The following is a 20,570-nucleotide window of genomic DNA, read 5'->3' on the forward strand; positions in this document are numbered from 1 at the left end:
CCAAAATTGGGGCCCCTTTCGATATTTATTTACCTTAATTGAAGACAAAGTTCATGTACAATGGGATTCTCCCAATCCCTTTCGGTATTCCAACTCCCCCTTGTCCAAAATGACTAGCAAGTCTTCAATCTCATTAGCCCCGTGATTCGGGCAATCAATTCGCCTTCACCTACTTTGATGAAGATCAATAATGCCCCAAATTCATTCATTTGCTGGTCTCTCCCCTTGAATTTCACTAAAAAAAACTTCAACCTTATTGAATCCAAGTCTTGGAGCTTCCAATTTCTGGCAAACTTCCGGAGGCTACTGCTAAACCCTAATTTCTGCTGCAAATTAGGGTTTACAGCAGATAAATTTGAAATTTCTCAGCCTCTAGTGATCTCAATGCTGTAATCTTCGGAGCAAGGATGTAGAAAGGCCAGGAGATGAGAGAGAATCCTAAGGAGAGAATTTTGATTTTCTTCGCAAAGAACTAAAGAAAATCTGTCATTTACTGCTGCTGCCCTATCTCAACAACTTGTAGATGCAAAGAACTGACAAAAATCAGTCATTTATTGCTACTACCTTGTCTCAACAACCTGTAGATGCTCTCACCTACTGTTGATTGGTCTTCTCCTACCCTTGGCTACCTCACAAGCTCCTCCAATGGCTGCAAATCAGACCAGCAGCATCTCCTCCCCCTCTCTTGAAGGCTGAATAGACTAAAACGCCTCTCTCCAGCCTCTAAAGACGTATTTTTGACAAGTGGCAACCTTCCCATATGGTTTTTTCAACATTATCCATAATTAAATATTACTTTTCAATCTTTAAATACTGAAAATTAATCTAATAATTATTTCGGTGCCCTAAAAAATAATCTGACTAGTCAACAATTAAATTGGCTGGGTGACTTCCATTCTCAAGAGTGTTTGCACTATCTTTGACCATCAAATTGGCGTTAAGTACCATTAAACACCACTTCTCTAGTGTCACCAACTAACACTTATGGCTAAATGAATGACCTAGGCCATTAACGGGCACCAAATACCACCAACTACCTGTGTGACATAACTTATAGCAACTTTTCCCTTTGACATCACGTGATTTCTTCGGGTCTTGAGCTTGTAAATTTACTCTAACCCCAGCTACACCTCACATGTGCAACATGTACTTAACCATGTGGTTAAAATTTAATCCACATGTTAAGTGAGGTTGTAAAAATACATGTCCTCATGACAAATGTTAGACTGGATTCAAATGCATGATTGTTGTATCGAGGTGGCTTGCATGGCCTAAGAGGTACACTCCCAAAGGACTCTTGTTTGAGAATCTTATCCATGAGGCGAGCTTTTGGCATGATGCAAAGGCATTACCAAGTCCATGGAGCCTTTCATTCTTGAATTGAAACTTTTTGACTCCGAGAGATGCCCCATGGGGCTCATCTACAAGTTCATGAAAAACGTGGGTAGTGTCTTTGATACATGCACACTCATCTTACACCATAATTAGAAACCTTTATTCTCAAGCTCTTGGTTCATTTTGTATTTTAAGTGTTTATAATCCAATGGACTTCTTTTAGGACTTAGTACCTGGAAATAATCTCTCTACCCACTTGCAAGATGAATGAAATCAAGGGGGTATGGCACGATAGATGGGATTGGTTTTATCACCCAATCCATGCTGTTACTAACATCTTGCATCCTTATTGGAGGAATGTGGGGCAAAAGCATGATGATGAGCTTAACTCACGATGGACTTTTTATGTTTGCAAAGTGGAGAAAAATCCTGTCTTGTAGGACACAAATGAGGGGCAGCTTGTGGCATCTACATATCCTCTTAAGCCTCACTTTAAGAATGCACGCGCTAGTATTTAAGATTCACAACTCATGCCCGTTACTTGGTGCGAGAAGAATGGTAACTCATGCCCCCAACTTCAAGGTATTGCCTTGAGGGTTCCCTCACAACATTGTTCATCAAGAAATTGTGCAAGAAAGCGGAGTTTATTTGCAGCCATACACACAAAGAAAAGACATTGTTTATCTCATGACTAACTCAAGCATCTAATTTATCTGAATTCAAATTTAAAGCTTATCCACAAGAGACAACATTCAACTCCCCTGTACAAAGTGTCTCATAGAATAGGGGCTTGAAGGTGTCACCTACCTCTACCACCACTGTACTCAAAATATTGATGAAGGCTCCCTTTCATGCATGATCATGCGGCACATTACATCCAAAAAAGTATTGCCCAACAGCCCTTCTAGGCCTTTTATCCTTCAATTTTAGCCAACTTTGTTATCTTTTGTTTGGTAAGCATGCTTTCATAATTAGAGACCTAAAATACATTGGCATGTTTGGAGAGGGAGATGTGATAGGATTTAGTTGAGTTGATGTAGCTCTAGGTAACCCAACATTCGGAGATGAATCTACAACAAAAGCAAGCAGCCTCATATGAGCATTTTCATCTTCCCTTTGAATTCCCAACCGAAATTTTTTTGCTCGATGAAAGGCCTCCAGGTCTCTGCCCATCCCAACAACCACATCGTGTGGGATGCTACCATTACAGGCAGCAATCCCTTGCTCTGGAATATTCAAGAGATAAGCTTTCAACTATGGAGCAGGTCCTTTATAAACATTGTTGCAGTGCTTGCATCTCCTCACCTTAATTCCACCAAAGCCCCAATTTTTGCTTTCATAGATGATAACCTCCACCTCTACCCATCCCACAAATTTAGGACGTCCCATTGTGGTGCAAGTAGAGAAGAGAGCTTAGTGAAGATTCAAGAAGAAAGAGAAGAGGCTAGAAAAGAAGCAAGAGGAGAGGGAAGAAGAGAGAAGAAAAAAGAAAGGGAACTGAAGTCAAAGAGAAAGGAGAAAGAAGAAAGGGAAGAGAGAAGAAAGAAAGAACAAAGAATAAAGAAAAGGAAGATGAAGGAGAAGCAGGAGGCGGGAGCTGCATGCAAGGTGGAATGGAGAAAAAAGACGCTAAAGGACAAGCATGAGACGGGAGTTGCATGCAGCACACGACGGAGAAAAAGCAAAGAATATAAATTATATGATCATGTCTCTAAGAAGGTATTTGTCAGTAGGAATGTGCTTTTTTATGAAAAATTAGAATTATCCCTTGCTGGTTTTGATACATATCAAGCTGCCAATGATGTATTTGAAGGGTTGCTGCCCATTTCTTTTGGTGATATAGCTGGAGCTTCAAAAACTAAACTTAATGTTCAACCAGCTACTCCATTGGTGAAAATCAGCCTATGGCTTATCTGATAATTCAGCAAGATGCTGAATTTGAAGTTCAGAACGAGCTTGTACATAGTCAGGAAGCTAGGCAAATGCCTAGATGTTATTTGCAGACTGTGAAAGATAGTCATTTGGATGGTCCTATTGCTGGTCGTACTAGAAGATAAGCTCATCTGCATGATCATGCTAATACAATGGAGTTTGTTATGGGAGCATATACACTTGATGAGGAGCCTGCATGTTTTGAGAATGCACAACAAAGTGTGCATTGGATGGCAACAATACAAGCTGAATTTGATTCTATTATAAAGAATCTAACATATGATTTAGTGACATTGCCTACTGAGAAGAAAGCCATTGGTACAACATGGATCTATAAGCTGAAAAGAAATGTAGATGGATCTATTGACAAGTATAAAGCCAAGCTTGTGGCCAAAGGCTATGCACAAAAGAAAGGCATTGACTATGAGTAGGCATTTGCTCCTACATCCCACATGACTACCATTCTGTCTATGGTTGCTTTGGTTGCCCATTATGAATGGACTGTACACTAGCTTGATATAAAGACTGCATTTGAAACCAGCCTTCCTTCTTGGATAGGGTGGTGATAACCTGATTTAAGAGTTAATTACAGCAATAAATAAATGCATATAAAATGAAATACACACTTTACCATAACAGTCTTGGACAGTAGACTCCCTGTTGGCCCCAAAACTAGCGCCCCTTGCGGTATTTCTTTAGCTTCATTCCATTGGAAGGAGTACAACTTGAGATTCTTCAATCTCTTCCTGCTAACCAATCGCTCTTGCTGTCATAAATGACCAGCAAGCCTTTTGGGTCATTTGCCCCTTGATTCACCCAGGACTTCTTCTCCAATTTGACCCTTGGCTAGCCAAATACTGCCCCAAATCAATTCGGGATGGGCTGGCTCCTGAAATCCCTTGATAATCTTCAATTATCAGCTGCTGATTTCAGTCCCTTGAGCCTTCAATCTCTAGCACGGATCCCAAGGTGGCTGCTATTTCTGCTGTAAATTAGGGTTTACTGCAGAAATTACAGATCACCCCACCAAAAATGGCTGAAATCTCCCCCAAATGGCTGAGAATTGCTGAGAATGCCTGAGCATAGGCTGAAGGAGATGAGAGAATGCTGTAAAGAGAGAAAATTTTGAGATTTGTCGCGAAGAACTAATCAAAATCAGCTGCTGCCCTGCTGTACCAACCCCAAATGGATGCACCAACAACAATAGGAGCATCAGAGACTGTGATCTTCAAGAGAAAGTGCATCAGCAGCAATTGCCAGCTTCCCATGGTTAAGAATACGCAATCTCCATCACCAAAATGGTCTCCAATGGCTGGGAAATGGCCCCAAAAGCTGGCAGCCACAGTCCAACATCTCTTTCCCACAACTCCAAAATGAAAAAACGAGATTTCTCTCTCCCTTCAGCCCTATTTAGCCTTTCCCCCACTTGCATGGGAAAGTTTTGCCAAGTGGCAGCTTTCCATGTTTCAGCAATTTCCAGTCATTTAATTAATGGTCTCCAATGGCTGGGAAATGGCCCCAAAAGCTGACAGCCACAGTCCAACATCTCTTTCCCACAACTCCAAAATGAAAAAACGAGATTTCTCTCTCCCTTCAGCCCTATTTAGCCTTTCCCCCACTTGCATGGGAAAGTTTTGCCAAGTGGCAGCTTTCCATGTTTCAGCAATTTCCAGTCATTTAATTAATTTTCAAAATTAATTAATTCTGAAAATTAATTCAACCCTTAATCCATGTCCAAAAAATTGACCTTACCCATCCAAAAATTAATTGGCTAGGCCATTTGCAACCCAAAGTGGTCCCATGCATTAATTGACCCTTGGACAAGCATTCATCCATTAATTAATGCCTAATCCCTAATGTCACCACTGACACTTAATGGCCAATTAATGGTCCTAGGGGCAAACTGACACCAAAATTCACCTAGAATCTAATAAGTGTAACTTGTTACAACTTTTTCCTTTGACACCCATCTTTTTCACACGGGAGGTCTAGCTTACAAGATTGCAAGCCAATTTGTACACCAATGGAGTTTGGACTCAAGCTGTCCTTGCATGATGACGGTGATTTGTTTGATATCCATACGTATGCTCTAGCAGTTGGATGTCTCATTTAGCTATGCAACACAAGGCCAAATATTCAATTTGCAGTTTCAGCCCTGAGTAGATATATGCACCAACCACGCATATCACATTGGCAAGCTGTCAAGCTTGGTTTTCGTTACTTGCAAGATACTAGGACTCTTGGATTGCTTTATGCCAAGGGGGGGATCACTCCAACTACATACTTATGGTGATTTAGATTGGGCTGGTGATTATGATTCATGTCACTCTACTAGTGGTAATTGTTTCTTTCTTGACTCATCTTGCATCTCTTGGCAAACAATCCACCGTTGCCACATGCTCATGTGAAGCTGAATACAAGGAAGCTTTCACTAGCACAGTTGAATGCATATGGCTTAGACACTTGTTGGCCGATTTAGATGTACCTATCACCGAGCCTACTCCTTTGTTCACTGACAGTCAAAGTGCCATTGCAGTGGCACGGAACCCAGTGTTTCCTACACACATGGAACACATAGAGATCCACTATCACTTTGTCAGAGAGAGGCTACATGCAGGTCATATCAGCCTTGTCTACTATCCTACCACCAGTAATGTGGTAGACATCTTCAACAAAGCTCTTCCTTATGACAAATTTGAAGTATTCCGTGATGCTTTAAATTTGATCTCCTTTGGTGGATAACCCTTGTATATTGATCACTCTTCACTCCAAGGGGGTTTGTTGGGTTTGACTTCCGCCTACGCTCACAAAGAACTGTCAGTGATCCTTGGTAGGACTGGGGCACTTTTTACTCTCCTTACGAGAGGTTTTTTCCCCCATATTTATTCTCTTTTATTTTATGTGCCTACGTTACACAGCTTGGGCACTTATCTTGTTTTACCTTTTGGGTGTGAACACACTCTAGCAACCCTAAGGTTTAAGCCTTGTACTTTGTACTGACATCTTACACTCTTCAAATTACTGCATTGGGTGTCCTACCTTCACTCTCATACACTCTCTTCACTATCGACTGTACTCTCAACAGAGCTTGAGCTTCGATATCTGTGCATTCTCTCACCTCTCACAATAAGTCATGCCTGACAAATACTAAGTGCTACCTAGTGTCAAATATGGACCTAGACCAACTTATTGGCCACTAATGCCAGTAGTGGCATGAGAAAGTAGGCATTATTTCATTAAGTAATGCCATTCTTAGGATCAATATTTGCTCAGGACATAGTTGAGCATGCAATAGAGAGTGCATCATGTTCCATTGGTCTACACGAAGTGCCTTGATTTGTTGTTGCTTGAAAATATCAAAAACCTCAAGACTTTCAATATTTTCTATCATGCCATCGGTGAGCTCATACACCAACCCCATAGTGGCACCCTCTCTATCAACAAGACGCAAAATCTTTAAAATTGGAGCACATAGCTTCACAATCATCTTGGCATTGGTCCAAAATGAAAAACCCAAGACAAAAGATGAAATCTACAAAGCCTTGGCACATTTACTCACTCTCTTTCTACAATACTCATCACTAACAACCATGGGTGCAATCCATTGAAAACTCTCTCATACAACATGTTTATCAAAATGATAACCATATATGCAAATCGACATTTGTGATGGTTTAAACAATTCTTTTGAGCTGAACTTTCTATACAAAGCAAGAACTATGTTTTTTCGTGTGATATCCTTTGGTAGATGTAGAGCTTCAACAATGCGAGGATGGATATAATGATATGTAGCCCCTTTATCAAGATGAATGAGAACAAGTTGATTAGCAATCTTACCCTAAGCCATAAAAAGCTTACTTTTCTCTAACAAAGTTTCATCCCGTTGCAACAATTCCTTAGGTACAACATTCGCAAGAGATGTCTTTTAGGGCTAGTTTTCCTTCTTTGCCCTATTAGGACATTAACCAACCATGTGTCCTTTTTCTCCATAGGAGAAACATCGTCCTTCTCTTGTATATTCTACTAACTGCTACTGATATGTTAGCTTCTTTTTGGATGGCAAAGTTGGTGTATCTCTATAATTTCTGGTCTCCATATTGGAAGAAATTTCATTAAGATATGTAAATTTAAGAGAAATAACTACAAACCTCTTGATATATGTTTCACCATTTTCTCCATGGCTTTGCTTCAGGTCATCCAATTCTTGTTGCACATCGTCTTCAAAGGATAGAAGCAAAAACTTCTTGTTAAACATCTCCTTAAACTCTTTCCAAGACTTGGATTCCTTTCTCTCTTGAACAACTTTGAGGCACCAATTTAAAGCAGTATTCTTCAGATGCATTCTAACCATCCTAATCCTTGATTTTTCTAGAAAAACTTCATCATCACAAATAGCATCAAATTATCTAGTAAAAGACAGCTTTCTAAGAATCTCTCTTACCCTAAAAAACGTCAAACTTGACACCTCTCTCTAAGCACGAGATATCTATTAGTATCATTTTCCTTTACTACAAGCATCTTTGGAGATTCAGCTATCATAGAAATAGCCAGTTCTTTGACTTTCCCCTTAGCCTTCTCCATGGAGGGATTCTAGGAACAAGAGAAGGCAGCTTATGGATGATTAGACTTTGAAGTCACCGCTTCGATGGATCCTCAAATGATAGGTAATGCGTTTCCTTTTATAGACTTAGTTGCATCAATAACATTGATACTTCTCACGCTAAGGTAGGCCTTTGCAGCCATAATACCATCAGTCTCAAGAGCCTTCATGATAAGGAAACCTTCAAAGACCTCCGCTTCAGCCAAAGCTCTTCTCTAAATGAAAGCTTGAATTTCTAGATCTGTATCACAACTCTATAGAAACAGAATTTGTATCCTTTTTCATTAATTTGTCCATATAATGATTTATTAAATTTATTTCCTTTGCACTAAGTAGATATAAAGAAAAGTGCATTGGAGCTGGCCACTAATGAGTGGTCACAGGTTATGGTGGACCCACGCGGTGGATTAGAGAAAAGATAGTTCACACTTCCACCTATATGGCCCGATTGGGCGCCTGTGACCAGAACTCACGCATATCAGGGTTAGACTCACACACAGAAAGGATTGATGCCTTGAAGTGTGGGCTAGATCCACCAAAACAGACAGTTACAATCAACAAGATGGCATGATCATAAAATGCTTGTACAATGTGCATGTGTGGGCTGAAAGCTTGAAATGCACATTTCTTTGCATAGGAAAGTCACATGAAGATTTTGATACCGTTTTTGCGATGTACATGGAAAAAGCTTTCATATGACACCCATATAAGGGGGTCCCTAAATTTTAGGAGCCTCGAATTAGCCTAAAAATGCTAGTCCTAAAAAATAGGGATGTCATTCTAAAAATAGTAAATTATGTACTCTGAATGTACTTACTAAATTTGGTTGTTTCTATTCTTGACAGTATTCAGCCCAAAAAGGAAGGCCATAGAGAAGAGACAAGTGTCAAGACACTTGTCACGCATGTTTCCAAGTATCCCACCACTTGTCACATCTCATGACATGTGGCTGGACACTTGTCTTGTGCTACTCCACTTTTCCCTTTTGTACTAGCTCTTCCCTCTCCTATAAATAAGAGCTCGTTTTTCCTCATTCACCATCGTTTTTCTTTGCTGTAAACTCATGTACAGCACCCACAGATAGCGAGAAACTGGCCCCATCCATCCCCATCATCATCCCCCACTTCTCCATTATCAAATTCCTCCATATTCCCTCTTCTATCACTGCTGTTTAACAAGACAGCAAGCCTGTAAATTCATTACAGCACCTCCTTCTCGAGCTTTTTCTTCCATTTTAGCAACAAGAAGCAAGCCCTATCCATGTACTGCTAATCAACGATGAAGAAAGGCTGATTTCCCCTCTTTCTTCTCTCATACTGTAAAGAAATCAGTTCTTATCATTGCATAATAGATAATGCATGTGTGTTTGTACATCTTTGCATGATCTTGTGAGAGTGAGAATTACTTCTCCTCACTCTCAGGTTGATTGTAACTGAGCTCTTCCCTAAGGGACTTGGGTTGAGCAGAAATACATTCCTTCGGGGAGGGGAGGGAGAGGTGGTTGCCCATCTTCAACCCTTAATCTTGTCTCCATTACTTTTACATTTTCATGGCTGTAATTTTGTGAGTAATTTTCATTTTCAGCTTTAAGTGTTCATTCTCTTTTATATTAAATCTCGAAAACAAGCGAATATCATAATTGTTAAGCATACTATGTTGTTCGGAGCGTTTAAAATCTGCTTCTAGCTCCTTGTATCTTTATATCTTCTCATAATGAGAAAAGCATACAAATACAGAGTGACGAGAGCCTTCCATTCGTTCACCAAAATTCTCTTCGCCTCTTGACATGGTGAGAAAATTGGGTCCAAAGATCTTGTCACCCCAAAAAAGTTTTTGCAAAGAATAAGCCCTAGCTCTGATACCAATGTAAGCGTAAGGAAAAATATAAGCATAACAATACTTTGAACTTAACCAACTCGATCAATTATGACCATGAAAATTGGGAAGAGAGAGAGAGAGAGAGAAGTCGAGATCACATTGACAAAGGAAGCCCCTTTTAGTGGAAAGAGAAGCGCTTTTGGCTGGCCTCTCTCCCTTTATAGAAATTTATTAAAATAAACTACGCACACCGAGCGCCTAAATCATATACAAAAGGGCTAATTCGCTACAAATTTTGAAATTTAGGGTTTTGAAACCCGAATTTCAGTAAATTCCAGGCAACAATGCGATTTTCTTTTTTAGTGCTTGGATTAGATCAAGCTAAGTAAAAAGTGCTTCTTGGATGAGAGATAAGTAGGAGAATACAAAGCATATGCTGAAATTTCAACATGAGAGCTTATTCCAAATGAAGAGAGAGACCTCCAATATATAGATGTCGGATTCGGTACTCAAAAGTAAAAAGTACAGGCTACAAATGATAAGTGCCACTTATCTCTTCAAAATGACATATGTTCTATTCTAGATCCCACATGTTACTTTCCTAGAGAAAGAAGCTTCCAAACCTTCTACTCTAAAAATCTCTCAATGGTTAAGATTTTAAGATAGTTACTGAATACAAAATTGTTCCTTGCGAAATTCTGAAGCCTTTGTTGCGAATAAAATTTCCATTTGAGCAACTTTCAAAAATAGTAAACTCCTAAATTTTAGGAGTCCCCAAATTTAGATTCTAGCAAGACACAAAGTTTACACGGCAAACACTAAGAAAAGAAGAGAAAAAAAACTCACATGAATAAAAAGAAATAATGAAGTGAATCTGATACAAGGGTGTCATAGCATGAAGGATAGCCTTGAGCAGAGAGACTGCCGAAGAAGCCTCTGAATCTACAAACTCAAGGATGAAGAGATGTCGCCTACAGCAGGGAGACTACCGTCGAAGAGAAGCCTCTGAATCCGCAACTCAGTGCTAGAGAGGACAAAAGAGCCTGAAACTGAAAACGCAAATATAGCAGAGCCTTTGATGATGAAGCACCAAGCTGAAAGAGTGACAGTTGATGACTTGAAGTGGTCAAAAACCAAAACGCAAGGTATGGAGCCTGAAAGCTGACGACAACTAATGATGCAAATGCCAAGTGAGTGGAGGACCTCCAAGGCAACCAAACATAGGGATGAACTATCACCTAAAGAAGAAGAACTGATGCCAAGCAGGTGGATGCTGATGCCACCAAGGGTGAGCACCAAACACAAAGGACAAAGGGCTCTGCACGCTATCGCCTGAATGTGGATGATGATGCTAGTAGGATGGACTCCAAACGGAAAACTGATGCAAGAATGCAAGGCACCTAAAGAAGCTAAAGGAAGCAGAAAGGAGAGAGAAGATACGAAAGTCCTAGAAAAAGTGAGTATGATAGTGGTGAAGAATCAATGGGAGGTGTCATATATATAGGCACGAACTATCTTCAATCTAGCCCACTAATGTGTCTCGTACAATGCTGGACTCACATTTCCGTTTTCCCCGTTTCCGAAACTCCCCCGTACTATGGCTGTGATGAACACACAGTGCCACAAGGCACACTTCCACGAGCCCCACACACAAATGTGGCTATTCGACACATTGGTCACACTAGTCATGATGTATCATGCACCTATTCCAACCCATAGCCTTGCTACACACCTATGGCCATAAACTGAGAGATCACACATGCCATCATGCTTTCATGGATGATCTACAACAAACTACAGTACCATGTGAGATAATTAGAGCCGTGTTTGTTACACTCCATGATGTTTTTCAAACTTTCAACTTCATGCACAGAGTACGTGTCACCCACTAGATCTGAGCAGATTTGCAAACTATGCAATGAGGTGGAGAGCGAGCACTCTATCTGCAAATGTTGAGGGAGATCCGCCGGCAACATGAGGAGCAAATGACAAAGCTCAGGAATCAGTCCAAATGCTACCCCCATACTATTTCATCACGGATTTTTGACACTATTTCATCAAGGATATATGACACTAGATATCTATATCTCATTCAGCCACACAGCTAGACATACGTTGCTTGATTCTCCTATTGTATCCCCACGTGGGGGCTATTTTGTGTTGTACATCACCTTAGCTTCTTTTTACAGTTTCATAGTACAGCATTGACCATCTTCTAGCACATCACATTTGGATGTCTAGTGATGATCACCATTGTATAAGGTTTTGTCTCATAAGCCGATTTTGGCCTTAGAAGATATTACTATATTCTTATTTTTTTATTTCTGTCCCTCTCTCTTTTTATAATTAAGTGGTTACCCTATTGGTAAGCCACTTATTTTACTATCCCAATCACCCAGGTTCAAATCTTTCTTTTTTCTGCACCTATACTAAATGACCATGCAAACTGTAGGAGTTGAATTTCCACCATGCCTTTAGTCTCTCCTCACCCTGCCCTCAGCTCTCTCTACCCTTGCCCTTTGGCCTCCCGTGCCCACCCTCTACACCCCCACCCCCAGCCTTAGCTCTCTCTCTCTCTACCATTGGGGTGAAGCAAGGATGCCCCCTCTCTCCGACATTATTTGGTTTGTACATTGATGGTATTGCTGATTACTTTTCACAAGAAGGAGATAGAGGAGCTCCACTAGCTGGCACTTGGATACCTCTCCTATTGTATGCAGATGACATTGTATTGATAGCTGACTCTCCAAAGGGTCTATAGAGACACTTGGACGCATTACACTCCTATACTTGGAACAGTGGGCTTTCGGTGAACCTTGGTAAAACCAAGGTGATGGTATTTAATACTACACCACAGTGTCTCAGGAGATCAGCGCCTAAATTCGCACATGGATCTGACGAACTGGAGTATGTAGATTCTTATACATACCTGGGAATCTTATTCACATGGCCCACCTTTTCCATGCGAGAGGCAGCAAACAATAGACTCACTCGTGGGTACACAGCACTAGGTAGTTTGGAGAGGATGTGCTCACAGGTGCAATTCCAAGAACCCCACACCAAGCTATGGCTCTTCGATACACTGGTCACATCCACACTACTTTATGGAGTACAAATATGGGGTCCCAGTCTTGACCACCATAGCAGATCAAGGCGCACTTATGATGGATGGAGGTCGATGGAGAAAGCCCTAGTGTCCATGATATCTAGGATGATCAGATGTAAGACCTCAGTGCCACATGTGATCGTCTGTCTACCCCTAACTGCTGCCTCCTGCCCTGCCCCTAGCACTCTTGCCTCCACCTTATGCTGCATTCTCGCCAAAACCATCCTCATCCCTGCCCCTGCCCTCTCAACCCTCTACCCTCTTTGCTCCATGCTTGTCTGGCCCATTGGGACTCGAAAATGTCTCTTTCTCTCTCTTTTAACACCTGAAACAGAGTAAAAGACAGAATAAAACAGAGAGTAAAACAAAGCGCTAAACCTCAGACAAATGGCAAGTGTGGATGCCAAGCTGTACATGCTAGAGAAATCAATGAAAGGGCTAATCACCAATATCAAAAAACTCTAGACAACAACATCAACCAAATGCACCATGGCCTACTCAAAAAGATTGCAAAACTCGAAAATGAAGCTGAAGAATGGAAGAATGAGAAGCCAGCCTTGTTAACCGAAATCTAGCAACTGAAAGAGGAGATTGTGGCACTAACAAGCATTGGTTGAGAGAAAGGGGAGATCTAAGAGGACACAATGACAGGTGCAACGAGCTACACACACACTTCTGGACCCAAACACAACTAAGGTCCATTAAAGAGAGCAAGGGTCACAAGTAGATAAGGACTCTAACTCATTGTAAGCGGGGTGCATATGAGAAGGCACAATACTAGGATCTATACCATTTATTCACGCGCACAAATGTAGCCACACCATGGCGCAAACCGGGACAGCCATGCCACCCCGCACTCATCAGTGACCAAGAGACATGGCACTCCTATGAAAAAGGACTATATAATGTACCACACCAACCACCAATTCTTTTCCACAAGAGTGTTCCCCACCACATCCACCTTCTTTACACATGATATGGTGAGGAGAGCAATAATGCCCTTATAGTATGGACAATCGAGGGATCACACAGGTATACATGGTGAGCACTTCATTTACACAGTTGAAATTTGGGCTCCTCTCCTTGCTTTCATGTTCAACTAGGCTCCGACAGAAGGCTTCCTAGATGAGTGGACCATGCATACCATCATGTCTATCCATAAGTCAAGAGATTCCCTAGATCCTGGTACATAGGCGACCATCACGGTGGGTCACACATTGGCTAAGATATATGGAACAATGATGGAGGCCAAGCTCAGTGCATATGCAAAGAGAGTTAGATTAGGGCACCAGGATAGATTGGATTCAGACAGGAATTCTCTACACTTAGGTACATCTTCACCTTCAGGGGCATGATTGAACAGGCGAAAGTGAGGAAGAAGAGACTCTATTGCTGCTTCGTGGGTTTCTGCAAAACCTTTGATACAGTTCCACAAGATCGACTACTTACAAAGGCTGCATAGACAAGGGATCCCACTGGACATGATATGGGGAATCTATGCACTGTATGAGAAGGTGGTAGGCCAGGTGAGATGCCCAGCAGGACTTTCAGATATGGTCTCTAGCACCATTGGAGTGAAGCAAGGATGTCCCCTCTACAACAAATCACTGTCATATGTCCCATCTGACATAAGCTTTACAGAAGACTAGTCATAGCAAACACTCTAAGGATGTTAAATGGATCTATTGTCCAAAACAAGAAAAATCAACCTTGCTACCTATTTTTCTGAGTGAAAGAGACTTGAACAAAGTGACTACTTAGAAAGGCTGCATACACTAGGGATCCCACAAGACATGATATGGGGCATCTATGCACTATATGAGAAGGTGGTAGCCTGGGTGAGATGCCCAGCAGGACTTTCAGATATGGTCTCTAGCACCATTGGACTGAAGCTAGGATGTCCCCTCTGCAACAAATTACTGTCATATGTCCCATCTGACATAAGCTTTACAGAAGACTAGTAGTAGCAAACACTCCAAGGATGTTAAATGGATCTATTGTCCAAAACAAGAAAAATCAACCTGGCTACCTATTTTTCTGAGTGAAAGAGACTTGAACAATGTGATGGCAGCCATGTCCACCACAATTCAAATATTCTATAGCAGATTAGAGACAATGATTAGGATTCATACGGATGTAGAATCTTGCATTATCACAGTTGATTAGTGAATCAAATGAATTTATTTAGAATAACTACTTGTTTTCCAAGAAACCTAATACAACAGATTACATTGATGAAATAATACCCCACCCTTGACTGGCTTCTCTATAGTACGTGTACATAATAGTAACATAAGCTAAGATGGATGGTACTAGGTAGCTAAATAAGTCAAGGATAAAAGAACCCCTCCAGGGTTCAGTGTATCCTGGATGTACAGTGCAATGAGAGAAGGCCTGGCTGAAGGCAACGTTGTCAATAGCAATGATCAAACCAGACCAACCTCACTATGGAATGACTTGGACACTCAAAGATCTTATTCAATCAACTACTGTAATAACTAGCTGACAGAATATCATGAACCAAATTCACTAAACATTTTGAAGCCTTTGACAATTGAGTGGAGCTATTTATATAGAAATTATTGACCCACTAGTCTCTTTGTGTTTGTCTTTAATTGGAAAACACATACTTTCATTGCATTTAGGGATTCTTAATATGCACATTAAAGTATTAGAATAACAGTAATGCGCATGTTTGGCGGCTACAGTCATCTTGATGGAAAGCATAGTTTTCAATCTCAAACAACAGAAACTCTGTACTTACATTGAAAGACAATACAGCACCAGGTTCAATAACAGCTCCAGACTTGATTGTTGACCCATCACATATTACTGCATGTTTTATTTGCGCATTTTCTTGCACAGTAACGTTGTTCCATATATAGCTTCCCTTGATAACGACGTTTCTCCCAATGTTGCAATTCCTGCCAATTACTGAGTTACAAATTACAGAGTTTTCACCTATAGCAGTCCCTTGCCCCACTACTGTTGCGGGTCCAATTTGCGCGTTAGGAGGCAGCACAACCCCTAAGAGATGCAAGCACAATGAGATTCCAACAATTAAACAGATTTTCCCCTTTTCATATCTACAAAGCTAGGAAATGCATACCATTTTCCTTGTAGACATTACATCGCTCCACCTTCAAACCAATATTGTTTCCCGTAAATCTTATATCAGGCACAATAGGGTAAGTCCACCTATATATGATGTCCTTGCTTACAGAGTTATAGGATCTCAAATTATCAATGCGTGCTGCATACTCTCCTGAAATTTCATACGTGAAGATCTTGTTTCCTGTAATCTTCAGGTAGAAAAAAAAAAGAAACCAACACAGACATCACTGTGACCCCCAAAGAACAACATGAAAAACAATCTAAGAAGCCATTGCACATGACCCAAGCAATCTCAACAAAATGAAATATCCCACAATAGCTTCACCACAATCTAAGACACCATCCACAGGACTGAGAAGGCCTGACAGCATTTTAGTTGCTTCTAAAACACCAGAAGTTACAGTTGATTTTCAAGACTGTGTATGACCCCACAATCATCATCTCATAATATTACTACTATTACAGAAGACAATGACTATAAAATATCCCCCTTCAGGCTACCTTCCATCATAAGCCTATGCCAGAACTGTAAAGAATTCAAGTCCAGTTCCATATCAGGAGACTTTTCACCGACACGCCACTGCCCTCGGTCCCGTCATCGCAACTCCGTCAATCCCCCCCCCCCCGTCCTACTCGCCTGCAGCGTGCCATCGCGCTGCTCCCCCCGTCTCAGCATCAAGCTGCGCCACCACATTGTCCCCTCTGCGCCCTTCTCCTCGTCATTCCACTGCCCCCCCCCACCGCCCGCCTGCATTGCACCGCCTCCTGCACCCACCTCCCGCCTGCACCTTGTTCGCAGGGTGACTCCGCCCACCTGCAACCTTTCGCGCTGCCCCCCCCCCCCCCCCCCCCCCCCCGGGGCCTCCTCCGCCTTGACGTCCCGCCAGGCAGAAACACCACCTGACTTGGAAAACAGCGACTCCCCCCCCCCCTAGTTGCTCCCTCCCCCTGCAGCAACTCCCCCCTCCGGTAGCACAGCAGCGTGATAGGTAGGTTCTCAACGGGAACGCGCAATGGAAACCTCTGGTCACACGCCGGCGCATTCTGCGAGTGCCCCCCAATCAAGCACCTTGCGCATCATCCTCTCTAAGGAACAGCTCTTGGCTGTCCGTGCCACAAAGCTGGAGTTGAAAGAGACAGTGATCTTTGGTCAGGTCGTTGGACGCTCCCCATCGAGAGCCTAGCTGCGGGATTGGCTCCACTCCAACTACACATGGGCATAGTGCAAATCGAGGAGGCAGTCCTTGTGGACCAAGACATCTTCATGGTTCGACTCACCTCTGCAAACGCAACTCGTGAGTTAGTGGAGAGCTCACCCTATGCCTCCACGAAGGGAGTCATTTACATGGTTCCCTGGTATAGTGGCTTCACAGGGAGACATTTGCGCTCCATAACAGATTCCTCAAACATCCAATCACCTTACTTTTCCCCGGACTGGCGGTAGAGTACTGCCACTTAGTGGAGGACTTTGGACGGCTCTTTGGCACAATCCTTCTTGCACCCTTCGCGGATGCAGTGACAACTGTAGGAGTCCCAAAGGTACGAGTGGCCGTGAAAGACACAAAGAGTATACCAAAGTTCCTGGAGATTGAGGCAGGAGGTCATTCCTTTAGGCAGCAGGTCATTGTGACTGCGCAACCAGGGCAATGCCTGCACTGCCATGACTTTGGGCATCAGGCAACAGATTGCACGTGTTTCGGAGCCAAGGCGGCTCCGTCGACATGCCCGCAAGTGGATGCTGACGGCTTCACACGGGTCCATAGACATCAAAGAGAGAGATGGCAAGGGAGGCCGCAGCCAACTCCTCAGACACAGCCTCGGCAGCAGGGAGCAGGAGGGCGAGCGACGCCCCCCAACAGATCACTCTATAGTCCCCCCCTGCCTGTCCCACGCGGCAGGACCGCAATCCCCCACAGTCCCCCACACACCACCCACGCCATAGACTACCTCACCTAAGATCCCAAAGCCCCCACACCCACCTCACATGGATCCCCCACTAACCCTGGCTCACAACCCCCCCCCCCCCTTCCAGGGCCACTAGCCCCCCCTCACTCTCGCCACGTACCTCCGACCACCCCACCATCCCTCGATCTTCTTCCCCCCCCACCACCTCCCTTGCCGAGCACCCCCCCCCCCGATCCACACCCTGTACACGTGATCTCCCCCAAGCCCACCCCTCCTCCCACATGAGGAGATGAGCCACACACACCTACATCCTCCTCGCACTAGCAGTTTTGCCCTCCCCACACAGCCACCAGCTCATTTGCCTTTGCCGCCCGTCACACTTTCCCGAGATAGGCGCAGCTGTTACCACAGGAGTTCTTCTGCAATGGCTCGTGGTCCTACCTGAGAGTTGTGGAGCGCTGAGAGTTCCCACTACCTTTAGAGGTAGGGATCTTCATGGTTCGTAAGTCCAGGAGGGGCAAGGTCCATCTACTAGCACCACCAGATGGACCAAACTATGCCTTCTTCCTTCAGTCCTCTCACTCAAGGGATTAGACGAGGACACAGATAGAGGAGGAGGTGAAGAGTCAGGTGGCGGACCACATCTCCCAGTGGATGGAAGAAGAAGGACTAGCACTATTTGCACAGCAGTGGCCAAGTTGCATGATGGACATTAAATGGTGGACTGGTGTCAAGGTCCCACACTTGAGCATTATCTTTCGAGCCCCTCCACAGTGGAGAGCTCCGATGGATGTGATCGAGTGGCCCCTCGCACACGTGGCCCGTTTCTACCAATGTACAAAGTCACGACTCTCAGCATGGCTCATAGATGCATTGGTAGTACCACCTCGAGCATCTATCACCCCTATGGTCTCGCCCAAGGGCCACAATGGGGGACTAGAGCTCGCCATCCAAGCCTACAGCAAAGCGTACCTGCATGCCCCATAGTTCTTCCTCCCCATCAACAACTTTCACACCAAACAGAAGCCTATTCGGTCAATCACACGTTTCCCCATGAGCTTACACCTCGCATCCTAGAATGTGAATAGTCTCCACTACAATGGGGCATGTGGTTCCAGGATAGATTGTTCAACAAGAGTTGCAGAAGCTGGCCCTTGCGGAATGGATAGACAGCCTACTTCTACAGGAGCACAAGCTCACCCATGCCCAGGCCCATCGGGTAGGGAAGATTCTCCCAAACAGGTCACACACCTACTCGGAATACGATGTTGTGCTAAGAATTGCTCTTAGCCACTTAAACAGCCCCAAAACATGCTTATTTTAGGATTTTAGCCAAAGCCCTAAAATGGAGAGCGGATCGGGAGAGTTAAGTGGGAGAGGATCTAGAACCCTACTTTTCTATAAACTGCAACTAACCCTCCACTCTTCCCCGAATCTCGTTTTTGCAGGTTTCAGGTGTTATCAGCTTGCTGCCCACACCCCATTCGCGGAGGACATCTCAGCCCTTGATATCCATCATTGTTCCCTACAGTCGGGCACCTCTCTCCAGCCCTCCACATGCTGATTGCTGCTGTTTCTGCCTGACGACTAACTACTGATCATGTGAACTGCTGTCGTACAGCCTGCCACGTCAATAAACTGTTGTGTTTGCAGGCCCCAACTGACACCCTGATAGTCTTTCTCTCTCCTGCAAGCTGTCCCGCCTGCGTTTTTAGTCTTTCTCTCTCCTGCAAGCTATCTTGCCTATGTTTTTAGTCTTTCTCTCTCCTCATTGCTGTCTGCATCAAAACCACCTTCTCACTGCTGCGTTTGCTGGTATTCAACATCCGGAGGCTGCCTTGCTACGATTCAAGATCCGTTCAGAGTACGATACACTCTCATGCTCATTACCCCTACCTTGATCCTTGAGATATAGGAGTTCGAGGTTCAGTATTCATTCACTGCATAGTGTGTTTGCTGCATAAGCATCGTATTATTAGTAGTCATATCATTTCATTTATTCACTGTGTTCCTTGTCTCTCAGTTACCCTGACCCTAACCCTAACTATGTTCTTTTATCAGTCTATGCTTTGCCGTACGGTTTCTGTTTATGCTTCTGTGTTAGGGTCGAGAACCAAGCGAAAGTGGGCCGATCAGCTTGCTCCACAAAGTTCCGACATGGTGGAAGACACATCTGAGTACATGGAAGAAAAGATAGGCAAGCTGACCTCTAAAGAATATAAACTGATCATAGCCTATCGAGGAAAGAAGATTGAGGAGCTCGATCGAAGAATTGCCCTCCTCTTCAAGAGCAAGATCCGAAGTATTTTCCATTTTTTCAAACTATTCCGTCCTCTCTAGTGCAAGGTACTTTTAATTCGTCTTTTGTGCCTTCTTCTTCTACCTCTTCTATTTTGCAATATACTGGTAGAGATCATGTGGAAGAAAGAGTCCACTCTGTTGACTACAGAAAAGGTCCTCTTGAGGACTAATTCTTGTATGTTAACACACATAGAGGGGATTATAAGAAAAAGCCAGGTAACTCTTATTTTGCCCTTCCTTCTTTTCCTTCTACTTCACATAATCAAAATGAATTTGATGTTACTTTCACTTCATTGCATGGTGCATCATCATCTTCACAGTTTCGTTTTCAGTCTTAAAATGATAAAAAAGAACAAAAAGAATCTGCACCTCATACACCTCACTTTCAAAACCCAGCCATCCCACCACATTCTTCTATTGCTTCACCACTTCCATTTACACCATTTACATTTCCATTTC

General features: G+C 43.1%; 1 protein-coding gene across 4 annotated transcripts in view; it reads right to left on the bottom strand.

The window, feature by feature from the left end:
* LOC148021388 (Trimeric LpxA-like enzyme) overlaps window positions 1-20,570 on the bottom strand; it is a 148,676-nt gene that overhangs the window by 70,793 nt on the left and 57,313 nt on the right. For 3 of the 4 annotated variants that reach the window (XM_087699247.1, XM_087699246.1, XM_087699245.1), the window contains 2 exons: window positions 15,901-16,093; window positions 15,556-15,818 (listed from right to left, as the gene is read on the bottom strand). The exons of the other annotated variant lie outside the window; for it this stretch is intronic. In XM_087699247.1, the coding sequence (XP_087555373.1) occupies window positions 15,556-15,818; window positions 15,901-16,093 (456 nt within the window). The remainder of the gene's footprint in view (window positions 1-15,555; window positions 15,819-15,900; window positions 16,094-20,570) is intronic. 4 annotated transcript variants of the gene reach the window in all.

Source organism: Lygodium microphyllum, chromosome 18 (genome assembly GCF_053477565.2).
Source record: "Lygodium microphyllum isolate KBCC chromosome 18, Lygodium_microphyllum_v1.1.10, whole genome shotgun sequence".
Classification (NCBI taxonomy): domain Eukaryota; kingdom Viridiplantae; phylum Streptophyta; class Polypodiopsida; order Schizaeales; family Lygodiaceae; genus Lygodium; species Lygodium microphyllum.